This window comes from Rhineura floridana, chromosome 8, assembly GCF_030035675.1.
Source record: "Rhineura floridana isolate rRhiFlo1 chromosome 8, rRhiFlo1.hap2, whole genome shotgun sequence".
Classification (NCBI taxonomy): Eukaryota; Metazoa; Chordata; class Lepidosauria; order Squamata; family Rhineuridae; genus Rhineura; species Rhineura floridana.
In genome coordinates, this window is record NC_084487.1 from 103,166,856 (window position 1) to 103,190,566 (window position 23,711).

At 41.4% G+C, this 23,711-nt stretch overlaps 1 protein-coding gene across 2 annotated transcripts in view; it reads right to left on the reverse strand.

Moving 5' to 3' along the window:
• TAFA5 (TAFA chemokine like family member 5) overlaps positions 1-23,711 on the reverse strand; it is a 676,652-nt gene that overhangs the window by 109,513 nt on the left and 543,428 nt on the right. For both annotated transcript variants that reach the window (XR_009764476.1, XM_061640261.1), the window contains exon 4: positions 6,937-7,064. Coding sequence is in view for 1 of the 2 variants with exons in the window: in XM_061640261.1 (XP_061496245.1) it covers positions 6,937-7,064 (128 nt within the window). In the remaining variant the exon portion in view is untranslated. The remainder of the gene's footprint in view (positions 1-6,936; positions 7,065-23,711) is intronic.

Here is a 23,711-nt window from a genome sequence, read left to right on the forward strand (position 1 = left end):
AAGGATGATTAGGGGACTGGAAACAAAGCCCTATGAGGAGAGATGGAAAGAAGTGGACATGATTTGTCTAGAGAAGACTGAGCTGAGATATGATAGCACTCTTCAAGTACATGAAATTTGCCACACAGAGGAGGGCTGGGATCTCTTCTCGATCGTCCCAGAGTGCAGGACATTGAATAATGGGCTCAAGTTGAAGGAAGACAGATTTTGACCGGACATCAGGAAAAACTTCCTAACTGTTAGAGCCATACGACAATGGAACCAATTACCTAGAGCGGTAGTGGGCTCTCTGACACTGGAGGCATTCAAGAGGCAGCTGGACAGTCATCTGTTGGGAATGCTTTGATTTGGATTTCTGCATTGAGCAGCGGGTTAGACTTGATGGCCTTATAGGTCCCTTCCAACTCTACTATTCTATGATTCTATGTCAGGAATGGGAAACCTGCAGCCTTCCAGATGGCCCTGACCATTGACCATGCTGGCTGGGGCAGTTGGGAGTCAAGAAACATCTGGAGAGCAACAGAATCCACATCTATGATCTCCAGCCTTTACAACTTTAGCTCTCGGATTATAAAATTATCTTCCAGATGTGGGCCTATACATTTCTGTCCTGGTTTTCAGGAAGAAATGTAACCCTTACCGTTTTGCAAAATATTGTGGCTCATGACTGAACAGACAGAGGGATTCACTATGCAGAGTATAGCTATTGCTACAACATGCTGCCAGTTGTTTTATTGCTTTAAACTGTTGTATTTAATATGTAAATATGATAGTTCTAATTTTTTTGTACACCTACTAAAGGACCTGTTGAACCAAGCTAAAATGTTTTAAATATATAAATATTTTTTGCTACTTTGGTAGTGACAATTCAGTAGCAACAGATGTCAAACATATTTAGGATGATTCACACAATATTCAGTGGGATTCACAAGCCTAGAACATACTGTGTTTTACAACATCTACATGGGTACATCCATACAGGAGCACTCCCCAGCCCCTCCAACACAATCCATCTGCTGCATAAAAAAGTGTGGGTAGACTGCATGTTCTCAATGTATTTTAATTATTTCTTATAAAATTTTATAATCTTCCCATCTATCAGTTGGCTTCCAAAGTGGCTTAGGAACAGATGTTAAATAAAATAAAAACAAATTAGGGGTAGGAACAGAAAGCAAACAAAGCACTGGCATAATAAGTTGTTATATCAAAACAAGCATTTTTAGATGCCACCAAAAGCTTAGGAAAATATAACAGATATTACCTGCTGCCTAAAAGATAACACAATGGGAGGTGGGCAATATATTTGGGTAGGGCATTCTATACTTGAGGTGCCACCACAGAAAAGGCCTTATCCATGACAGTAACATACCTAACTTCCCAGGTGCACCTGGAGCACAGGAGAAGGTGGCCCTTCTGAGACTCTGGCCCCAAGCTATTTAGGTGGTTACAGGCCAAATTCAGCATGCTGAATTACACCCAGAATTCTTTAATATCTTTAAGTAATAGCAAAATAAGTTCCATATGTCAGATCACAAATAATAACCAAGCCACTGTGTTCTGAACTAATAAGCTGCCTTTACCAGATGTTCCCCAATTATCGTCTTCTACTGCATCCACCCATCGTGCAGATGCCATGACCTTCAGGAGATTTTTTCAAGGAGCTCAGAGGACTACATGGGGGGGGAGGGAGGGAGACACATTCCAAAAGCTCTCTTGTGTAAGCCGGAGCACTGGATACAACACCCTGTCTTCAATATCAAGACTCACCTTGGAGCATATAAAGATTAAGGAATAGAATGGCCAAATCTGAATTAGATACTTGTATTGCTTGTAATTGTCCATAAAGTATCAAGGGAGGGCTATGTGGTATCAGTGCAGGCCTCTGTCCAAAAGAGCTACTGTGCCCTTGAGTTCCGGTCTGGATAGCAATGCAGATATTTTGAGTGATCAGACTGAGATTTCTTGCAAGAATGTATTTTGGCATTATACAGAAGACTTTTCTTGCCCTAATTCCATTATTTCTGAAAGTAATTACACACTACTCCTCTATAATAATTGAAGTAAAAAAAGAAGCATAACCAGTGTCACAGATGAAGTCCCTGTTTGAGGTAGGATTATAGCTCAGGTAGATGATTTGCTGACTCCTATCTCCATGTTTAGATAATTGGTCATTCTCAGATAAATGTCATACGTTTTATATGGGGGAAGAGATTTGTATGAATAGTAGTGGGTGGAGGGAACCACCTTTCACTTGGATTTCAGTCAGTAGAAACAAGCTATAGTATAGTAAAGCTCATGGTAAGGAACAAATTACTTTCCCATGCAGCCAGCATGTCATTTATATTAATGGTGGAGAATGCCGAGTTGCTCTGTGTGTAAGTAAACTCTATTAAGAAAGTCACATCCCTTGGTGAAGCTAGTGCCTTAGTAAATTTTACTAGCAAAGCACTGAGCTCTATGTCAGAATAATTACACCCTTTATCTACTGTGAGCTCTCTTTTAGCTTCTTCATACTCCTTAATTTCCCACTTCAGCCAATTTAGCAGTAAAATCGCAGAAGTTTAAAAAGGTTAGCAGCTGAGGAACTGGAGCATGAATGTTCTGTTAAGCTCTATGCCTTGAAATCGCATCATGTAAAAGAAGGAATTAATTAAGTAACAATTAAATAGTGATGGATCATTGACAACATATATACACTTTGGTGCTAAAATTAATCTCCCCTGTAACACCAGAATAGTGCATTTTTTCATACACTGCCAAGTTATCTCCCTGAAACTTGAAAGAGTGCAGCTGCTGATGAGAAACTGATACAACCTTTCATATATTATGCAGATAATTGAAATGAAATTGTCCCATCTTCTTCATGCCAGCATGATAGCCATATTACTACAGAAGCAATTTTAAAATTAGTTAAGAATGCCTCATTTTACATTCTAGTTAACTGGTGTAATACAGTAGTATCTGAGATTTCTTAGCACCTTCTCTCCATTTTCCCAACCGAATCTATGTGCCATTTCCCTTGGTTCTTCTCAATTTTGTTTTTAAACCATGGAAGAACATGCAGCTATTCTTTCCTGTGTGCTCTTCATGCCCATATAGATATTTTTGCAATGTGGAGACACTGCAGCAGAATACAGGAAGTCAGAATCCTTCCCTACAATATTATTATTACTAATTTTTCTTTATTAATTAAATTGTTATCCTGTCCTTCCTCCCAGAAGGAGCCCAGGGTGACAAACAAGGGACAAAACAACAACAAAAAATCTTTAAAACACCTTAAAAGCAAAACATGTTTTTAAAAAACTTAAAAATAAATAATCTTAGAAACATATTTTGAAAACACCTTTAAAAACATCTTAAAAAGCAATTCCAAAACAGATGCAGACTGGGATGAGGTCTCTACTTAAAGGATTGTTGAATGAGGAAGGTCTCCAATAGACACTGAAAAGATAACAGAGATGATGCCTGTCTGATATTTCAAGGGATGGAATTCGAAGGGGCAGGTGCCACAACACCAAAGGTCTGCTTCCTATGTTGTGCAGAAAGGACCTCCTGAAGAGATGGTATCTGCAGCAAGCCCTCACCTGCAGAGGACAGTGATCATCTGGGTATATAAGGGGTAGGACGATTTTTCAGGTATCCTGGTCCCAAGCTGTATAGGGCTTTGTACACCAACATCAGTATCTTGAACTTAGCCTGGTAGCGAATAGGCAGCCACTGCAATCCTCTGAGCAGCGGGATAACATGTTGGCAATATCCTGCCCCAGTGAGCAGTTGCACCACCGCATTTTATACCAGCTACAGCTTCTGGAGCAACCTCAAGGCAGCCCCACATAGAATGCATTATATTATTATAGTAATATGAGCTGTGCAATGTAGGAATAGGACAGCCTTTCCCAACTAGTGGGCCACCAGATGTTGTTGGACCACAACTCCCATCAGCCTCAGCCAGCATTGCCAATGGTCAAGAAAGATGGGAATTGTGGTCCAACAACATCTGGTGGCCCACTAGTTGGGAAACGCTGGAATAGGATATCCCACATCCCAGTGGGTGGGTGTTCTTTTTTGTCTGAAAAGCAGGGCAAAATAAACAAATAAATAATTCAGACTATGCTTTCTTAAGGATGGTATTATTTTGTAAGCATATCTTTGTTTAATATGGTTCTTATAGAACCACTGACTGAATTAAGGTAAGTGAAAATCAAATACAAGATACAGACTTTAGTCCACTATATATAAGCCTGCTTTCTGAGTACAATCTTACACATCCTTACATGTGTACCAAACACTGTTATATTACTGGAAACTGACTAATGTTCCCAAGAGGTTAAGGCTATCGTAGGCAATGTTGTGCACTTCAGAAGTTGCTGGATTACAACTCCCATCATCCCTGACCATTGGCAATGCTGGGACTTATGGGAGGTGGAGTCCAACAACATCTGGAAGGCACCATGTTGACTATTCCTGGGTTAAGCGGTCTGCACTAAAATTCTGGCTCCAAACTTGATCTTCATGAATACCTCTAGCATTTGAGCCCTTGTTCTGAGGGATAGGTGCTACAGTATTTTTGGTTAAAAACATCTGCCCAAACATCTGCACTATGGGGTTATCTCTGCCTTTCTTTAAGCAAGTTGAGTTAAACAAAGTGCTGGAATAAGTTAAAGAAATATTCCAAGATATTTGACCTGTTCCAAGACTTGTTCCCACACACTTTTCACCCTGCCCATTATCTTAATCCAGCCTTTCCCAACCAGTGTGCCTCCAGATGTTGTTGGACCACAACTCCCATCAGCCTCAGCCAGCATTGCCAATGGTCAGGAAAGATGGGAATTGTGGTCATCTGGAGGCACACAGGTTGGGAAAGGCTGTCTTAATCGATATGTAGTAAGATAATTCAAAGGCTTTGTATCTGCTAGATTGAATGTTGTGCTTCTTCATTTCTACTGGGGTGACATGTCAACATTTCCATGTCTGCTACAGAACATGTTCATGTAACAAAAAGGAGGTGGAAACCACAGGACACATCTTTTCCTTTGTAACCTCTTGTATTTGTGAACATCTAATTATCCCTCTATTGACTCCCTTACCTAATTGTTCAACAAATTTTTGTAAGCTTTCTGTTCTCTGATTCTCGGTGGCAGTAGTATGCTTGCTGGAATAGGATGGGGCACGGCAGTGGTTTGATCAGGGGAATGCCATTTTGGTGATGGCAGTGTGCACACACACCTGAAGAGCTGCAGAGCTCCTTTGACCTTGCTGGCATCTTGCCCCACTCCATCCCTGTCCCAGTGAGCACAGTGCCACTGGCTCCTCACTCCTGCTGCTGCTGCTTTGGAAGAATAGAAAGCTTATACAAGCTTTGCCTCCAAGCCAAAAACACAGCCCACCAGCCATAGCATACACACAAACACAGGGACTCAATAAAACTCTCTTTATGTGATGACTGCTTTGGTCGGTAAAAACAAGGAAATTGGCAAAGCCACCAGACATTGTCGCTGAGGTGCGATTAGCTTGGTGATTCAGCATTTGGGCAACACTTGTCTAGGAGCTTCAAAGCTCTGGAAACTTTCTTCACATTGCCTGATCCCAAATTGAACCACAGCAGGGGTAAACAATTTAACCCCCCTCTCTCCCATAACTCTGTCCCAATCCAGTTCAGCCTCTATAAAGAAAGAAAAACAGCCAAGCCAGGCCCAACCACATGAATAATGCCATGTCTAGCTTGGCCCTCAAAACATGGACAAACTGATTCACTTTAAAGTCACTGTGATGTCTCTGGGGCCTTGGACATTAGCAAATTACAATAAACTTGTTGTTTTTAGATTGTAACACTGGTTTCTTTTCACATATTAGAAAGATTTGAAGTGTTCGCCAATTAGTTCTGCAACAAAATATGACATGGAACCAGCAGAACCAGGGATACAAACTTGTATGAATTAGAATTTAAGAAAGGACATATGAAATGAATTTTCTGCTGGGGTGGGGGGAGCAGTTTCCCAATAGAAATTGCCCTGGTCCAGTGATGCTAAACCTGGTAAGCTGCTTAGGGTGATTAACTATCTGATGGACAGCCAGAATCAGTTGGGAAGTGAGGTGTAAAGACAGCAATATGGTCTTGTCAAATAGATAACTCAGAGTGTGATTTCAACTACATATTTGATACTGTGACATTTATTTTCTAAAACTTGGCTTTTCTGTTCTAAATTATTTATATCTGAATTTATCTTTATCTTTCTCACCTGCTCAAAACAGCTTACAATCAAAGTATCAAAAGTTTCATTAAACACATCAAGAATTAAAACATCAGCACAAAAAACAATTCCAATGTTTTAATTGTTCTTTTAAGATAATTGGGGGAAAAAAGCTAGATGGCAGTTTGTCTTCTCTGAATATCTAACAACCCAGCAGAGTGGACCTAGCAGGTACCCCTAGGGAGGTAATTACATAAACCAGATTCCAGCAGCAAAAATAACCCATTTCTAGTAACAGATAGCCTTTTTTCAAACACCGGAAGCAACATTTCATGTTGGTATATATGGGAGAAGGTGCCTCAGACCCAGTCATTTAGGGATTTAAAGGTCAAAAGCATCACTCTGAATTTAGCCATGTACACAAAATTGCTGTCATATGCTACCAGAATCTTGTAATGAAAAGAAGCCAAGGTGTCACATTAATGGCCATCTAAATTGTTGCACTGTCTTCAAAGACAGCCCCACATACAGTAGGGAAGTCAAAAAGTTTCCAGAGCCTGCCTGATAGTGCCCAAAACATAACTTAAAAATATTATTAAAATTCACAGGAACCTAAGTACATAGAATTATACACATTTATTGACGATGTATGTGTGTACCATTTATGGCTAAACCCCTGTTTGCTTTCTGAAAAGTTACAGCCTAGGTGGAATGCAAAGGTATACAAAGAACAGAAAAGGCTTACCGTAGTTGTCTTTATTCGCCCACCTGGTTGTGTACAGGTCCAGCCTGATTTATTGATTAGCAAATCACAGACTTCTCCTTCTAAACATGGAAGCATTTCACACCACTGTTTTGTTTTTATAATGCGTGCTGTAGACAACAAAAAAAGAAAAATGATAGAAAGTTCATCTTGTATTTAACATTTTTGTCCATTAGAGTTGCACATTTTGTTAATCAGTCAATGCTCCATTTGTATGTAACAATTTACCAAGGTTTAGCATTGCCAGGAGTCATAAAACTCTCTCTTTCTCTGGCACAGCCACAAGGAGGTGGGTTGATGTTGTGTCCCTTTCAGATTAGCTACACTTTACTCTTACTTTTGAACCCTAAATTGTGGTTGATCTCAACTATGGTTGCTGAAACAAGTCAGCTCCTAAACTATGAGTTAAGGCTGGCTGTTACAACAAACCATAGGTAAGAGTAACCACAGTCTGTCCAAATTTGGATGACAAGCAGAAATTAATCTGAAATGGAAGTGAAAGCTTCCAAATTCCTTCTTGCAGCTGTGTCAGAGGAAGAAACTGGTGTGTGTACATGAGCCTGAGGAGCTCCTTGCGAATACAGCAATTGTGACCACAATTAAATTCTGCCAGGAAAAACAAAAAAATTCTTCATAAAAGTCAGTGTTAGATCCCTTGAAATGACAGAAGAGGAACCACATGTCCCTCATTCAAAAAAGTGCTATTACAGATTCAAAAGGAAGGAAGGGGCCAGCAGAGCCAGGATGCAAGATCCAACTCCGAGGAGATGTGATAAATGAAGATGGACCTTCTCTTGGCTTAATTGCTACCATAACCCTTCTATACAGGCTGAGAAATAGGTAAGGAATCATAAGTGGTATAAGTGGCTTATATGCCAGGATGTGGCATGGAACCTATTTCTCTCATGGAACCTATATACCCTGCTCATGGATTTTACAGATCTAGTGCATGCAGTCATCCATATCTTTGTTTGTTTCAAGAAAACAAAACTGACTACTTCCTCTTTCCTCTGCCTTTTCATCACCTGTTGGATTTGAATATTGCTTCGCAAACAAGAATGCAAAAACATTTTTCTTTATGCATGTATTATCATGCATATATGAATAATCATAATGTTAGATCTATGTCACAGCAAGACAAGATGGCTAGGGTTTTAACAAAGCAGTATGACTATCCCCTCTAGCAAGTCTTTTATCTTCCAATCCATTATACAACATGATATCCCTTAGAGGACTTGTAGGACTATAACAGCAGGTATGGAATGCAATTGAGGGGCCGCAGTTGCTAACATGTAACACGTAAGGAGTTTTAAACACTGAAGAACTGAACCAAAGGTAAAGTAAAAGTCACAAATGCATTAAAAATATTACAACTGTACCAGTAGCAAAATGAAATGTTCAGTAAATTGTTCCAGCATAACTGCTTTTGCCAGTAGAGTAATTGCATGTCACAGCTGGATCCACATATTCCATTAAGACATGCCATAGCTTAGCAAGAATGCATGGGGCTCCAGGAGAGGAGACTGCAGTAATTTTGGTCCTTAGCTGCTGTGCTGTCCTAAGCCATGGTTTGGCATATCATCTGAACCTAGGCTCGCAGTTTGGCTTTCCCAGACAAACCACAAGCCATATAGCATAGAACAAACTTTGTTTATAGCTTGTGGTTAGTCTGGAGAGAACTAAACCACAATCCCAGGTTCAGATAGTTATACTGTTATAGGATTGGGAGGGGGTTGGTATAGATGTTGTATTTAGGTCCCCTTTTCTGTTTCTGATTTGCAATCTGTACCAGTGGAATTGTAGCAGAGAAACCGGCTATGACGATCAAACAAGTTCTTTTCATAAGCTAATAGTTCCAGCCAAGTCGGTCTATGAGTTAATGGGTCTGTGGAGTGGCTGATCTATATGCCAAAGGATAGGAACTGCTGCTGAAGAGTGATCCCCCCCCATCCTGGAGCAAAGAAGTGGCCTGTGTGTTTCTTTTGTATACATTAAAGTTGGAAGCTAGAAGGACACAGAGAGGCTTGGCTTGCTCTCTGTGCTTAACTCCAAGCCATGGCTTGGAAGACTCTCCTAGAAACCTGAGGGGAACCAAGATCTGTTAGACTGTCAATGCTGAGAACCTCTCCATCTTATGCTCAGGTTGTATATATGTGTAAAAAAACCATGTATCACAATGGCACTGCAGTTTCTGCTGACCTTCATTCCAAGGAAAACAAACCCTGGCCAAGTGCAGGAACCCCTGGAAGTCTTGCACCACTCAGAGACTGGAGGATGCACAACAATGCTAAGCCAAACTATGGCTCAGTGCAACGAAGCAGCAAAATAATGGGGGAGGAGCAAAGCGGCCACTATGTCCTTCTGGAGAGCCACACGCTTGTGTGTTCACACTAAGCCAAAGAAAGGATCACACCAATCTGTTCTTTAATGATATGATAGTCTAGGAAATAAACATTATACACAAAACTGTCATGACTCTGGGCCAAAGACCCCAGGGGACTGTGGTCCTGTGAAAGGACTAGACATTTCCAAAGAATTGTCATCCTATGTGTTCAAAAATCCAAAGCAGTTAAATCATGTAAATGTAGTGTTTCCAACAGCTTCATGTAGATGTTAAATAGTATTAGGGACAGAATAGTATCATGTGCCACCCCACAACACTTCTCCTGGGGGGCTGAGAGATAATCACCCAGTGCTATTTTCTGACACTGACCACAGATATAGGATTGGTACCACTGTAAAACAATACCGATCTCATAGAGCTGGTTCAGGAGGATACCATGGCCAACGGTATCAAAAGCCACTGAGAGATTAAGTAAGAATAAAAGGGACACAGTCCTTATGTCCTTCTCACAATAAAGGTCATCCATTAGGGTGACCAAGACTGATTCAGTACTATAACCATGGCTGAACTTGGATTGGAATGGGACAAGATAATATGTTTCATCCACAAACACTTGCAATTGTTTGCCACAACCCTCTCGATCACCTTCCCGTAAAGGCGGACTTTTTATGTCACTGCATTCTTCTGCATAGCCAAGACCATTCCTTCCTGGAAGAATGCATTGACCACACCCTGGATTCATCTGGTCACCCCCCCCCCAAGAAAGCTTTGATAAGACTACAGGGGCAAGGGGGAAGAGAACATGTGGTTCACCACAAGTACCTTATGCATGTCATCAGGCTGACACAATTGCAACTGATTCCATGATGTTGCAGCAGACATACTGGACACCTCACCGGAGGTAGCAGTGAAGGTGGATGGGGTGTCAAGATCGATATGGAGGTGAGTGACTCGGGGCCATGTTAAGAGCATGATGCACTCAATATTTCACAGTGCAGCAAGGACTTCAACAGGGTTGCCTGATCTATCCACTGGAAAAACCTCAGGCCTTCCAGGAATCCAGGGGTGTATCTGAGGGTGGACCATCCAAATCAGTTCACCACCACTGCAGATGGAGGAGGGGAATCAGAGCTGTAAGTCAAAACTTCATCAGAGAGTGATCCCACCATGAAAATGGGATGTTATATCCACCACATATCTCCAGACCACCCTTCTACCATCTGGAACAAGACCAAGTTGAGGCGTGCCCAGTGTTTTGCATGGATGTCAACTTGAAGCAGCCCCTTGGTCATCATGGAGGCAAAGACAGAACACTAAAGGGAACCTTAGCCTGCATGTTGAAATCCATTCAGAACTATCATTCTGGGTTCCTGCAACACCACACCCAAGATCACCTCTGCCAGCCTCAGCCATAATGACTTATCACTGGCAAGACATAAGGCTATGGCTTTGTCACTTATAGGACACAAATTGTGTCTGTCCTTACCCATAATCACCGAAACTGGGGCAGCATTGCCCATGTTCCTCCCTTCCCAACACTAGGTACTCCCAAGCACATGATGTAAAGAGCAGCAGCCCATTGACAAAAATATAAGAATGTAAGGGCCAAAGGAAAATGAAAATGACATCCTGTTTCTCACAGAAACCTCTGTTACAGACTTTGCAGAAGAGAGGCCCTATGGGCTGGGGGGAAAAACACCTTTGTTTAACCGCTGTTTGCTTCCCTCACCATCACAGAAGAGGGTGAAGGCACTTCTGACATCAAACCATCTGACCTTCTCAGCAAAGCAGAAATAACTGTTGAGTGTAGATCAGGTATAGGAAACCTTTGGCCGTCCAGATGTTGCTGAAGTACAACTACCACTAGCACCAACAAATATGGCCAGTGTTGGTTCCCAGGGAACAGTAGCATCATATTCCCTATCAGCTTAAAAATCTGTCGTTATATGAATTATTCCCATAATACATATATAGCTAAATGGAATATGATACCCATCTACAGAGTTTTTAAAAAAGTTTCACAGGCAGAACAGAATTTTACACAAATGTGGCTTACTACCAGGAAAGCAAGTAAAAGGGTTTAACCTAAATTAGAATACAGTACAGGAAAAGTTCTGCAATGCGGTTTAATAATTACTTTATGTAAAGCTCTCTTGATCTTAAACATGTCCTGTATCAAAGGTTTGTTCTTGGCTTAGTTGCTGCACTGCACTGAATTCAAAGGACTGGGTGGAACAAAGTGGCTGTGATCACCTCCTCCGGAGCCTGCATGTTCATGCTAAGCCATAGGTTGGCTTACCATTACATGTGAGCATAGTTATTATGTTGGAAACAAAGGACAATACATTATATTTTTAGCTATAATATAATATTTTCCCAGATATAGGAAATATGGACAGAAATAATACCAACACAAGTCATTGCACACCACAGTTATACATTCTTAGTGAGCAAGATAGTAACTGGAAGTCCCCATGAATACTTGGAAAAAACAAATATTCTATAAAACTATTCTTAAGTCTAAGGACAAGATGTATTAAGACTATTTAAAGACTTTGTGCCCTTACTACCCATGCATAAATAGCAAGGATATATTACCACAGGGGTAACAGTCATTTTTACATTAAAGCAAGTGAAATCTCCTTCCTTTGAAGATCTGGACCAGAGGTCTCCAATGTCACAACCATAAATGATGCTATTGATGCTCCTGGTCAGGGCCCCAGACTCTAAGCTTTTTTTAAAAAAGAATGTAAGTCTTTAACCCTCCTAGAAAGAAATACATGAAGCAAAATGTACCAGCCTGGCTGCTCCCATCTGTCAGTGTTTGTAGCCAATAAGTGATTACTGTGATTGATAAGTGAGTTGTTTGGACACCAGGCAATAAAAATCTCTGGGGTCCTAAACAGCTGCTATTTCCCCTCCCCTTTAGTGCACCCTTTCTGCTTCTGTCTTATTTTCTAATCCTTGGAATCTCCATAGTTTGTCCTTCCTTTCCCCCTAGCAAGCAGGATACATGTTTCCTATGGTGGGTTCATCTGAGATCAGGTAGTCCCTAGAAGTTATTTTCTGCAAATAAGTGTGTGTGGATGTTTTGATCCTGTGCAGGAATTAAAGACCGGTACTTTACAGTACAATGGTATTCTCAGAGGTACGTCTCTTCATGTTTAATGGGGCACATTCCCAGGTAAGAGGGTACAGAATGGCAGCCTAGTTTGATTTTGGCTTCGCATTGAGGAAAAACAGGGTTCTTTTGCCTTTAACGGCTGTATGACAAACAGAAATTCAACAGGTGAAGACTTTTCTAGTATGGAAATATAGTGATGGGGAAAGCTTCACTGTAACTTTAATTTCATGTATACAATAAGCCCCACGGCAGCTTTGTTGTGTTATGCAGTATGCTCCTCATCATACTGTGACTGGCATTCATAGCACTCTCTCAAAATTTGAAATATGCCCACTGGACAGAAAGTCTGGTGACCCCAAATCTGGACTAAGTACAACACACAAATATATTTTGAAAATGCTATGAGGATTAAATTGGGCTATGATTAAGAGATCAGGATTAAGGCACTGTATGTGAAAATGTGCACACATATATTTATCAGGTTTTTATACTTTCTGTCACCTCCCTTTAGGATGAATTTATACATTCAAATGCATCAGAAGCCATCTCTTTGTAAAGTTTCCTGAAGGCACTATATTTATGAAATCACTGGCCTGCTTCAAATATCTCTCTTTGTAAAGTTTCCTGAAGGCACAATATGTATAAAACCACTGGCCTGCTTCAAATTAGCATTTCCCATTTATATCTAAATCAGCTGACCACCTAGTATGAATAACTGAGGCCACAAGGGCCTACATGAGATTTTGAAACCCTGAAGAGACTATTTCCCAAACTGTGGAAATCCTAGTTTTCAGGGAAAGAACAAATAAGAGTCAGACAGCTTCAGGGTAGTTAGTTTTTGCTGTCTAACAAGGGATGTTAATTGAATGCTTGCCTCTAGAGAGAAATCTGTGTCAGGACTCACTGTGCTCTGTTTCCATCCCCTGCTGTTCCGCTCTGCTGTATTCAATTAGTGTACTGGAAGCAAAGTAAAATTTAAACTGATCTCTGACATGCCAGCAGAAACCACTACAAAGATCAGGATTTTAGGACATCTTGCTTTGTTGCCAATATGCTGAGCATGTCAGAACTAATGGAAGTATTACAGAGGTATGGAAAATAAGGGACAATACTTAACACTATTGTGTATTGAAAATTGTGGATCTCTTAAGGAAGCTTTCTATTTCACATAACATTTGGGAGGAACCATAGCTCAGCAGAGCATACTTCCTAAGCATAAGGTCCTAGGCTCAATCTCTGGCATCTCCAGTTCAAAGGATGAAGTATCAGGTGATGGAAAACCCTGGGACAGCTACTGCCAGTCAGAGTACACAATATTGGGTAATGATAAACAAATAGTCTGACCTAGTCTAAGGCAGCTTTCTGCCTCTCCCTCACTCCAGGCACATGTCCAGTGCTTCACATTCTTGTCCTTGAAAGTGAAGGGGCTGGAAAGCCTAACCAGACTTTAATGGGGTTAGAGCTAGCAGTTAGCTACTGTACCAGCCACCTCAACCTAGGCTTGCCAGGTCTCCGGTTTTTGCTTTGAGACTCCAGGGTTTTTGGACCTCTCCAGATAAGTCACCCCAATCTCTGGACTCTTAGTTTTCATTTTTTTAAAAATTAAGTTTCTAGGTGGTGTGGTTCAAGAGATATATACCAAAATGTCAGGCCTCCCCCATTCAGTTAGTAGCTGGCTGCTCTAATTTCTGCCTGTTCAGGTTTTTAGCCAATAAATGAAGTCAGTGTTGAAGCTTTAATCCTATACTCACTCTTTTGGGAATAAAGTTGCAATGCTAATCCCACACATCTGAGAATAAACCCCATTGAATTCAGTAGACATGGTTAGGATTGTGCTGTAAATCAATGAGACTTCCGAGTGAACATAGCAAAGGATTATGTTATAAATCTTTCTCCCTGCCCCCACTTTAAGCAATTAGGCAGAGCTTACTTAGGTGTCACTGCTTATATTTTTATGATTTTATGATTTTTTAAAAAAAATATTCTGCAGTGGCCAACTGGTTTTGACAACAAACTACTATATGGAGTATATGAATTTTTACGTCTCTAGTGTGTGACATCTTTCCAACAACCCTGTGATGTAGGGTTACTGAATGGAAGCCAAGGCAGCTCACAACAAGAAATAAATCCATTTCGAATCCAATAACTATAAAAAACAACTATAAAACACTTGCAAAACAGCTTAAAGTGGCATGATTCTGAATTTTGGGTTGGGTGAGTGAAGTCCTTATCACGTGAGGTTGCACTCTTGTACATACTTACCTGTTTGAGTAAGCCCCACTGAATACATTGGAACTTCTGAGTAAACATGCATAGTATTGCACTATTAATATCTTTATAGGTTGTGTAAATAATAAACATTTTTGACAGTCATGCTTATATAAATATTTCTTCATACTATATCTCGATATATACCTAAGTCCACACTGTGGTTGTACATTATTATTGTGCCCATCTTCTTGGGGTGGTCATGGTCCCCCTCTGTTGTTTTCACCCTGAGAGGAAGATCAAGCTAAGAGATGGTGAGTAGGCCATCACCAAGTAAACTTTGTAGCTGATTTCCATTAAAAAAAAAATTGATTGATTGATTGATTGCATTTATATACTGCCCCATAGCCGAAGCTCTCTGGGTGGTTTACAACAATTAAGAACATTAAAAACAAATATACAAATTTAAAACCCATAAAAACAAGCAAGTTAAAAACACATGCTATTAAAATGTTGTTAAAATGCCTGGGAGAAGAGGAAAGTCTTGACCTGGCACCAAAAAGATAACAGTGTTGGCACCAGGCTCACCTCGTCAGAAAGATCATTCCCTAATTTGGGGGCCACCACTGAGAAGGCCCTCTCCCTTGTTGCCAGACTCCCAGCTTCCCTCCGAGTAGGCACCCGGAGGAGGTCCTTTGATGTGGAGCATAGTGTATGGGCAGGTTCGTGTCGGGAGAGGTGTTCCACCAGGTATTGTGGTCCCAAGCCGTGTAAGGCTTTATAGATTAAAACCAGCACCTTAAATCGGGCTCGGATACATACAGGCAGCCAATGCAAGTGGGCCAGAATCAGTTTTATATGTTCGAACTAGGGTTCATGGCCTGAGACTGATCCTGTATCTTTAGGAGATGAGAAACTCAGCCAAGTGCAGATGTTCTTGCAACCCTGTAATGGGAAAAACCACAAGGTGGAATTCTCCCTTCCCTCTGCACAACTTCTAAAGATACAGAAGACCTCTTGGTTGCCAGGCCTGGTCTCCAAGAGGTCTTCTGTATCTTTAAAAGTTGTGCAGAGGGAAGGGAGAATTCCACCTTGTGGTTTTTCCTATTACAGTGTTGCAAAAGCACCTGCACTTAGCTGACTTTCTCTTCTCCTAAAGATACAGAATCAGTCTCAGGCCATGAACCTGGCAACCCTAGTTCGAACCGTCTGGTGCCTGTTACCAATCTGGCCGCTGCATTTTGCACAAGGCTGCAGCTTCCAAACCATCTTGAAAGGCAGCCCCACATAGAGTGCATTGCAGTAATCTAATTTGGAGGTTACCAGAACATGGACGACTGAAGCCAGGTTATCCCTGTCCAGATAGGGACATAGTTGGGCCACCAACCAGAGTTGGTAGAAGGCACTCCATGCCACCGAGGCTACCTGAGCCTCAAGTGACAAAGATGGTTCTAGGAGAACCCCCAAGCTATGAATCTGCTCTTCCAGAGGGAGTGGAACCCCATCCAGGACAGAGTGGACATCCACCATCCCGTCAGAAGAACTACCCACTAGCAGCATCTCAGTCTTGTCCGGATTGAGCCTCAGTTTATTAGCCCTCATCCAGTCCATTGTCACAGGCAGGCACCGGTTCAGCACATTGACAGCCTCACCTGAAGAGGATGAGGAGAAATAGAGCTGTGTGTCATCAGAGTACTGACAGCAACGCAGTCCAAAACTCCGGATGACCGCATCCAATGGTTTCATGTAGATGCTGAACAGCATGGGGGACAGAACTGACCCTTGTGGAACCCCATACTGGAGAATCCACAGGGTCGAGCAATGTTGCCCAAGCACCACCTTCTGGAGCCAACCCGCCATGTAGGAGCGGAACCACTGCCATGCAGTACCTTCCACTTCCAAGTCAGCCAGTCATCCCAGAAGGATACCATGGTCGATTAAAACAATTTATAAAACAATCAAAACAATTTATACGTAAGCAAAGTTTATGAAGTAATGAAGATCCACATAATACATTTAAAGAACATCCAACTCACATTTAAAGTGCATGACTTCCTCCAAAGTATCCTGGGAAGTGTAGTTTTCCACTCAAAGTTATAGTTCCTATGACCCTTAAGAATCAGGTCCTATGATTCTGTGGTGGGATTCATGTGCTTCAAATGTCTGTTGAATGTGTTTTAAATGCATGATGTGGATCTGCACTAAATATGCTGTGCATTCATTAGTGAATTGAAAAGAACAATTTTAAAAGATAATTTTAAAAGATACATTTTAAATAGGCAAAAGGCTGTAGTTCAGTAGCAGGGTATATGCTTTGCATGCAAAGGTCCAAAATTCAATCTCTGGAAAAGATTATTGGCTGGAATCCTGGAGAGCCAATGCTAGTCCATGTCAACATTATTGAGTTAGATGGTACCAAATGGCCTGAGTCAGTATAGGGCAGATTCCTTTGTTCCTAAAAGACAAAAGAAGCCCAAGGGCTGCAGTGACTCTGAAATTTATTTATGTATTGTATTTACAACATTTATATAAAGCTTTATTGTGAAAAACCCCAAAGCGTTTTACAGAAGGTATTAAAACAATAAATTATTGTTTACAGAAGGCAGAGCTTGTAACATTACTTTTAAAAAGTAAAAAATTACAGTTACAGTTACATGGCCCAAAAATAGTAATTACTGTTACAATTACAATTGCTCTGAAAGTAACTGATTACTTTACTTTTTCTCAAAACTAATCACTACAGTTACATTTCAGTTACTTTTAAAAAAAACGGCTACAAAGTGCTGGCCTTGGCTGCTGCACCTCTAAGTAGCCTAAAACAACATTATAAATTAACAAAAACATACAGACATAGTAGAATAATTCTTTTTATCCATAAGATAGCATTGATGGTCTCTCCACTGGTAAGGGAGGTGGGGAGGGAGGGAGAGGCCACTACTCAGATATTTGCACGTCAAATCAAGTGCAACGCCCCCCTCCTCAGCCAGCAAGCATAATCTCTCTCACTTAACCACCTCCCAGACCCTGCCCTGCCACCAACTAAGGGACACTCACCCAAGCAAACATTTTCCCCTGAGATGCAAAAAAGTTAAAATACTGCAAATGCAGCACAGTACCCAGAGAGGATGGTGGAGGCCACTTTGTGTGCCAAGTGCAAACCTACACACAGACATGTCATCTTTCACCTCCACAGTTCTTTATCTCCATTCTGCTTCTGCCTCCTTCTCCTCCTTTATCCATATTCTTGACCTCTGGCTCCTTTTCCCCTCCACTCTATTTTTAAAAACAATTGTTTTCTCCACTCCACCCTGTCTCACTCTCCACCTCCTCCCTTGTCGCCTCCTACCCACCCACAGACCATGACGATAATGAAAGTTAAAACATAAAAACCAACAACAAAAAATTCTATAAATACATTCAAAGCAGGAGACCATCTAGGGAGACGATTGGACCCTTGGATGATAAGGGAGTCAAAGGTGTACTAAAGAACGATAAGGAGATTGCAGAGAAGCTAAATGAATTCTTTGCATCTGTCTTCACAGTGGAAGATATAGGGCAGATCCCTGAACCTGAACTAACATTTGCAGGAAGGGATTCTGAGGAACTGAGACAAATAGTGGTAACGAGAGAGGAAGTTCTAAGCTTAATGGACAATATAAAAACTGACAAATCACCGGGCCCGGATGGCATCCACCCGAGAGTTCTCAAAGAACTCAAAGGTGAAATTGCTGATCTGCTAACTAAAATATGCAACTTGTCCCTTGGGTCCTCCTCCGTGCCTGAGGACTGGAAAGTGGCAAATGTAACGCCAATCTTCAAAAAGGGATCCAGAGGGGATCCCGGAAATTACAGGCCAGTTAGCTTAACTTCTGTCCCTGGAAAACTGGTAGAAAGTATGATTAAAGCTAGATTAACTAAGCACATAGAAGAACAAGCCTTGCTGAAGCAGAGCCAGCATGGCTTCTGCAAGGGAAAGTCCTGTCTCAGTAACCTATTAGAATTCTTTGAGAGTGTCAACAAGCATATAGCTAGAGGTGATCCAGTGGACATAGTGTACTTAGACTTTCAAAAAGCGTTTGACAAGGTACCTCACCAAAGGCTTCTGAGGAAGCTTAGCAGTCATGGAATAAGAGGAGAGGTCCTCTTGTGGATAAGGAATTGGTTAAGAAGCAGAAAGCAGAGAGTAGGAATAAACGGACAGATCTCCCAGTGGAGGGCTGTAGAAAGTGGAGTCCCTCAAGGATCGGTATTGGGACCTGTACTTTTCAACTTGTTCATTAATGACCTAGAATTAGGAGTGAGCAGTGAAGTGGCCAAGTTTGCTGACGACACTAAATTGTTCAGGGTTGTTAAACCAAAAAGGGATTGTGAAGAGCTCCAAAAAGACCTCTCCAAACTGAGTGAATGGGCGGAAAAATGGCAAATGCAATTCAATATAAACAAGTGTAAAATTATGCATATTGGAGCAAACAATCTTAATTTCACATATACGCTCATGGGGTCTGAACTGGCGGTGACCGACCAGGAGAGAGACCTCGGGGTTGTAGTGGACAGCACGATGAAAATGTCAACCCAGTGTGCGGCAGCTGTGAAAAAGGCAAATTCCATGCTAGCGATAATTAGGAAAGGTATTGAAAATAAAACAGCCGATATCATAATGCCGTTGTATAAATCTATGGTGCGGCCGCATTTGGAATACTGTGTACAGTTCTGGTCGCCTCATCTCAAAAAGGATATTATAGAGTTGGAAAAGGTTCAGAAGAGGGCAACCAGAATGATCAAGGGGATGGAGCGACTCCCTTACGAGGAAAGGTTGCAGCATTTGGGGCTTTTTAGTTTAGAGAAAAGGCAGGTCAGAGGAGACATGATAGAAGTGTATAAAATTATGCATGGCATTGAGAAAGTGGATAGAGAAAAGTTCTTCTCCCTCTCTCATAATACTAGAACTCGTGGACATTCAAAGAAGCTGAATGTTGGAAGATTCAGGACAGACAAAAGGAAGTACTTCTTTACTCAGTGCATAGTTAAACTATGGAATTTGCTCCCAAAAGATGCAGTAATGGCCACCAGCTTGGATGGCTTTAAAAGAAGATTAGACAAATTCATGGAGGACAGGGCTATCAATGGCTACTAGCTGTGATGGCTGTGCTCTGCCACCCTAGTCAGAGGCAGCATGCTTCTGAAAACCAGTTGCTGGAAGCCTCAGGAGGGGAGAGTGTTCTTGCACTCGGGTCCTGCTTGCGGGCTTCCCCCAGGCACCTGGTTGGCCACTGTGAGAACAGGATGCTGGACTAGATGGGCCACTGGCCTGATCCAGCAGGCTCTTCTTATGTTCTTAAAGTTAAAGAGGAAAGCACAAAAGCAGGACTACAGCTGAACATCAAAAAGACTAAAATAATGACAACAAAAGATTCATGTAACTTTAAAGTTGACAATGAGGACCTTGAACTTGTCAAGGATTATCAATGCCTCGGCACAGTCATTAACTAAAATGGAGACAATTGTCAAGAAATCAGAAGAAGGCTAGGGCTGGGGAGCGCAGCTATGAGAGGACTAGAAAAGGTCCTCCAATACAAAGATGTATCACTGAACACTAAAGTCAGGATCATTCAGACCATGGTATTCCCGATCTCTATGTATGGATGTGAAAGTTGGACAGTGAAAAAAGGGGATAAGAGAAAAATCAACTCATTTGAAATGTGGTGTTGGATGAGAACTCTGGGCATACCATGGAATGTGAAAAAAGACAAATAATTGGGTGTCAGAAATTAAACCAGAACTGTCACTAGAAGCTAAATTGATGAAACTGAGATTATCATACTTTGGACACATCATGAGAAGACATGATTCACCAGAAAAGACAATAATGCTGGGCAAAACAGAAGGGAGTAGAAAAAGAGGAGGCCAAACAAGAGATGGATTGATTCCAAAGGAAGCCACAGACCTGAACCTACAAGAGCTGAACTGGGTAGTTCATGTGAAGATATTGGAGGCCTCTGATTCATAGGGTCGCCATAAGTCATAATCAACTTTGAGGCACATAACAACAACAACAAGAGTTTGGATGGAACAGAAAGAATTCATTACTGACTCCACCAAAACTTTTCAGAGTGGACCAAGTGGTTCCCTTCATCCCTACACTTATTGCTTCTGTCTCCTTTAACTCTGATCACCCATGTTTCTAATTATTTTCCCCTGACATTGACTCCCACATTCTCTTTGTGACTCACAGCTACATCTGATTGCTCACCATTGTAATATGGTTCTCTTACATTTTTTCCTGTGTTCTGGAAATGGGCCTGCTTAACCTTCCTCTCCTGTTTCAGTTGATTGAAACAGTTCTCTATCTCCAAAAGCACTTTGGACCCCATAGGACTATTGATCTCACATTAGGTCTCCAAAGCCCGAAGAAGGATGCCCTAAGGCCATAAGAGCATCTCCTGGTAGCAGCCATTTTCATTCTTGTCTCTGCAGGCATGAGGGATGTGATCTTTGTAAAGTTTAAGTTACAACTGATATTCTCGTTATTCAAATCCCTCAAAACATTCAGTGCCCATTCTCATTCCCTTTGGGGGAATCTCTGACCATCAGCTGAATTTGTACTTAACAGCGTTAACCAAGAGTTTATGCCAAGAGTGAAGTAATTATATTTACTATTTGTTTAATAAATGACAGTTTGTAATTTCAGACTTTCTTAAAAATATGGAAATGTTAATGGAGTTGAAAACCTTATAGAGAATTGATTTCATTTGGTGAGACTGAAGCAGGAGCATTGGTGGCCCAGAAGTCCTGAGCCTCAAATCTTTTGCACTGGACCCTGAATCTCCTGCCCTTTCTCCTTATTTTAAACTTTATAGAGAGAGAGATGTAAAAACTTTGTTTTCAGGGTTGATGGGCATGCTGCAAAGCACAGTGCCGATGAGGCTCAAGACACTCACTGTCTTAATTTGCTAAATGTAGGCACCTAAATTCATATCTGTACATATAAATTACCATATGCAAATGCTATGCATGTGCCCAAATCTTATCTAGCAGCACCCCTTGACTGAATGGCCCAACACTAAAATCCCCCTTGGTGTTCTTCAACACTAGAAAAATAAAATCAGAACAGGCACAAGAGGGGAGAGGCAGCGACAGGTGGGGGGAGGCAGCAAAAATCCAAGCCCAATCCTCTCTTCCGGGCCCCATCCCCGCAGGGTGGTTAGGAAGGCCTTCCTGCTCCACCCCCCCTCAGGGCCACACAAGTCTTGAGTTGGTGTTACAGATTAGCCCCAAAGGTGAGCCTTATCCTGCCAACTGGCCGCTCAACCTGGAAGGCAGGCCTCAGAACCCACCGATCACTTTAAAGGGTGCCTAAGGGTGGTCACCAAACCCTACCTTGTGAAATTCCGCACATATCCGCCAAATGTGACCAAAGCAACCTATTTACAGATTAAACAATGAGGCCAAGCAACAAATCAGTCAAATCAAATTAAGCCAAATAAAATTAATTTTAATTAATTAAATTTTTAGTTTTGGTTAGGAACCCTGACTGGTTGTGGGATGCTGAGTTTTCTGTCTTACTCATAGGAATATTGTTGTGGTTGGTATGGTATTGCATTTAAGAAATCATCACTGTCTTTTTCTTTTTCTATTTGCATTTCATTACCTCTGACCTCACTCTCTTACATCCATAAAAGCAACAACAGTGGTTCCATGCGCTCAGCTCAGCTCCTTAAACCCACTGATGATGTACCTTGTTGGTTGCATGATGATTTGTTTTTTGCCCAATAGTGGTCAAAGACAATTCACATACTGGGAAGTGTGGCTGCAATTGTTTGGAACTGTTGTTCTGAAGCTACTGCCTGTGAAGATAGACCAAACCATACATGTTTTCTCTCTGTCAATTATTATTAACTGGAATTGTGTTCGCTGTCAACCCATAACTTCAGCTGGATCTGGGAACACCCTCTTTTAGCTAAGATTTCTATCTTAATTTCCAATCAGATAATTTTTTTTGTTTGAATGGTACACTCCAAGAAACTGTGGTTGATGTTTAATGTATTGTGCTGTATTGTTCAGGCCTGCACCTGAAATCTCAGGATTTAGGATGCTTCTGACCTGGCAACCCTACTCACCACCCTTTGTTGGCCATAGAAGCAAGCTCCATTATGAGTCATTCTTGGAAGCTTTCCTCTCTCTAGCTAGCCTTTTCTTCTTAATCCTGTAGCCCCACCTCTTCCTCTAATGCAGCCTTGTCCAACCTTTGGGCCACAGATGTTGCTGGACTGCAACTCCCATCAGCCCCAGCCAGCATGGCCAATGGTCAGGAATTATAGGAACTGTAGTCCAGCAACATCTGTGGCCCAAAGGTTGGACAAGGCTGCTCTAATGTCTTCTGAGGGGTGCTATGTATTCTTGTTCTTGCATTGGACAACTCTGCAGAAGATTTTGATACCTCACTCAACTTCGAATGTGCTGGGGCTCTTATCTCACTTTTACTCCCAAGGTTGTATAGTAGTAATGAACTAACGAGCTTATTGTTTATTTTATTGATACAAGTATTTACATACCACCCTCTCGTAAAATATCAGGGTAGTGTTTTAAAAAACATTTTAAAGCAGTCATTAAAATGACTGGCTACTAAAAATAAATAAATAAGTAAACAGCTGCATAGGCCTGTTAGCACGAACAAGTTTTCAAAAGATGCCTGAAAGTCAGAAGTGAAGATGCCTGCTGAATCCCTGCCAGAAGAATGTTTCACAGCATGGGACCGGTGACACTAACTGCTCAGCTTATTTATGTTCTATCTTTCTTCCATCATGGAAATCAAAGTGGAGGACACAGGCTGTCTCCAGGCACTTATAAGAGAAAACTAACTTAGCTCTAGCAAGGTTTATTTATTTCGTCATAAGAATATTTTTAAATTCATAAAATATCAATTTCTCATTCAAAAATTAGTTACAACCCAGTTTCTGAAACAGGGCATCATCATCATTGCTGTAATTGGCTCTCTTAGTAGGCATGCCAAACCAAGTCCATAGGATGATGCCTGGTCAAGCAAAACAAACAGCTACTATCTGTACCTAAGGTTCTTCTTTG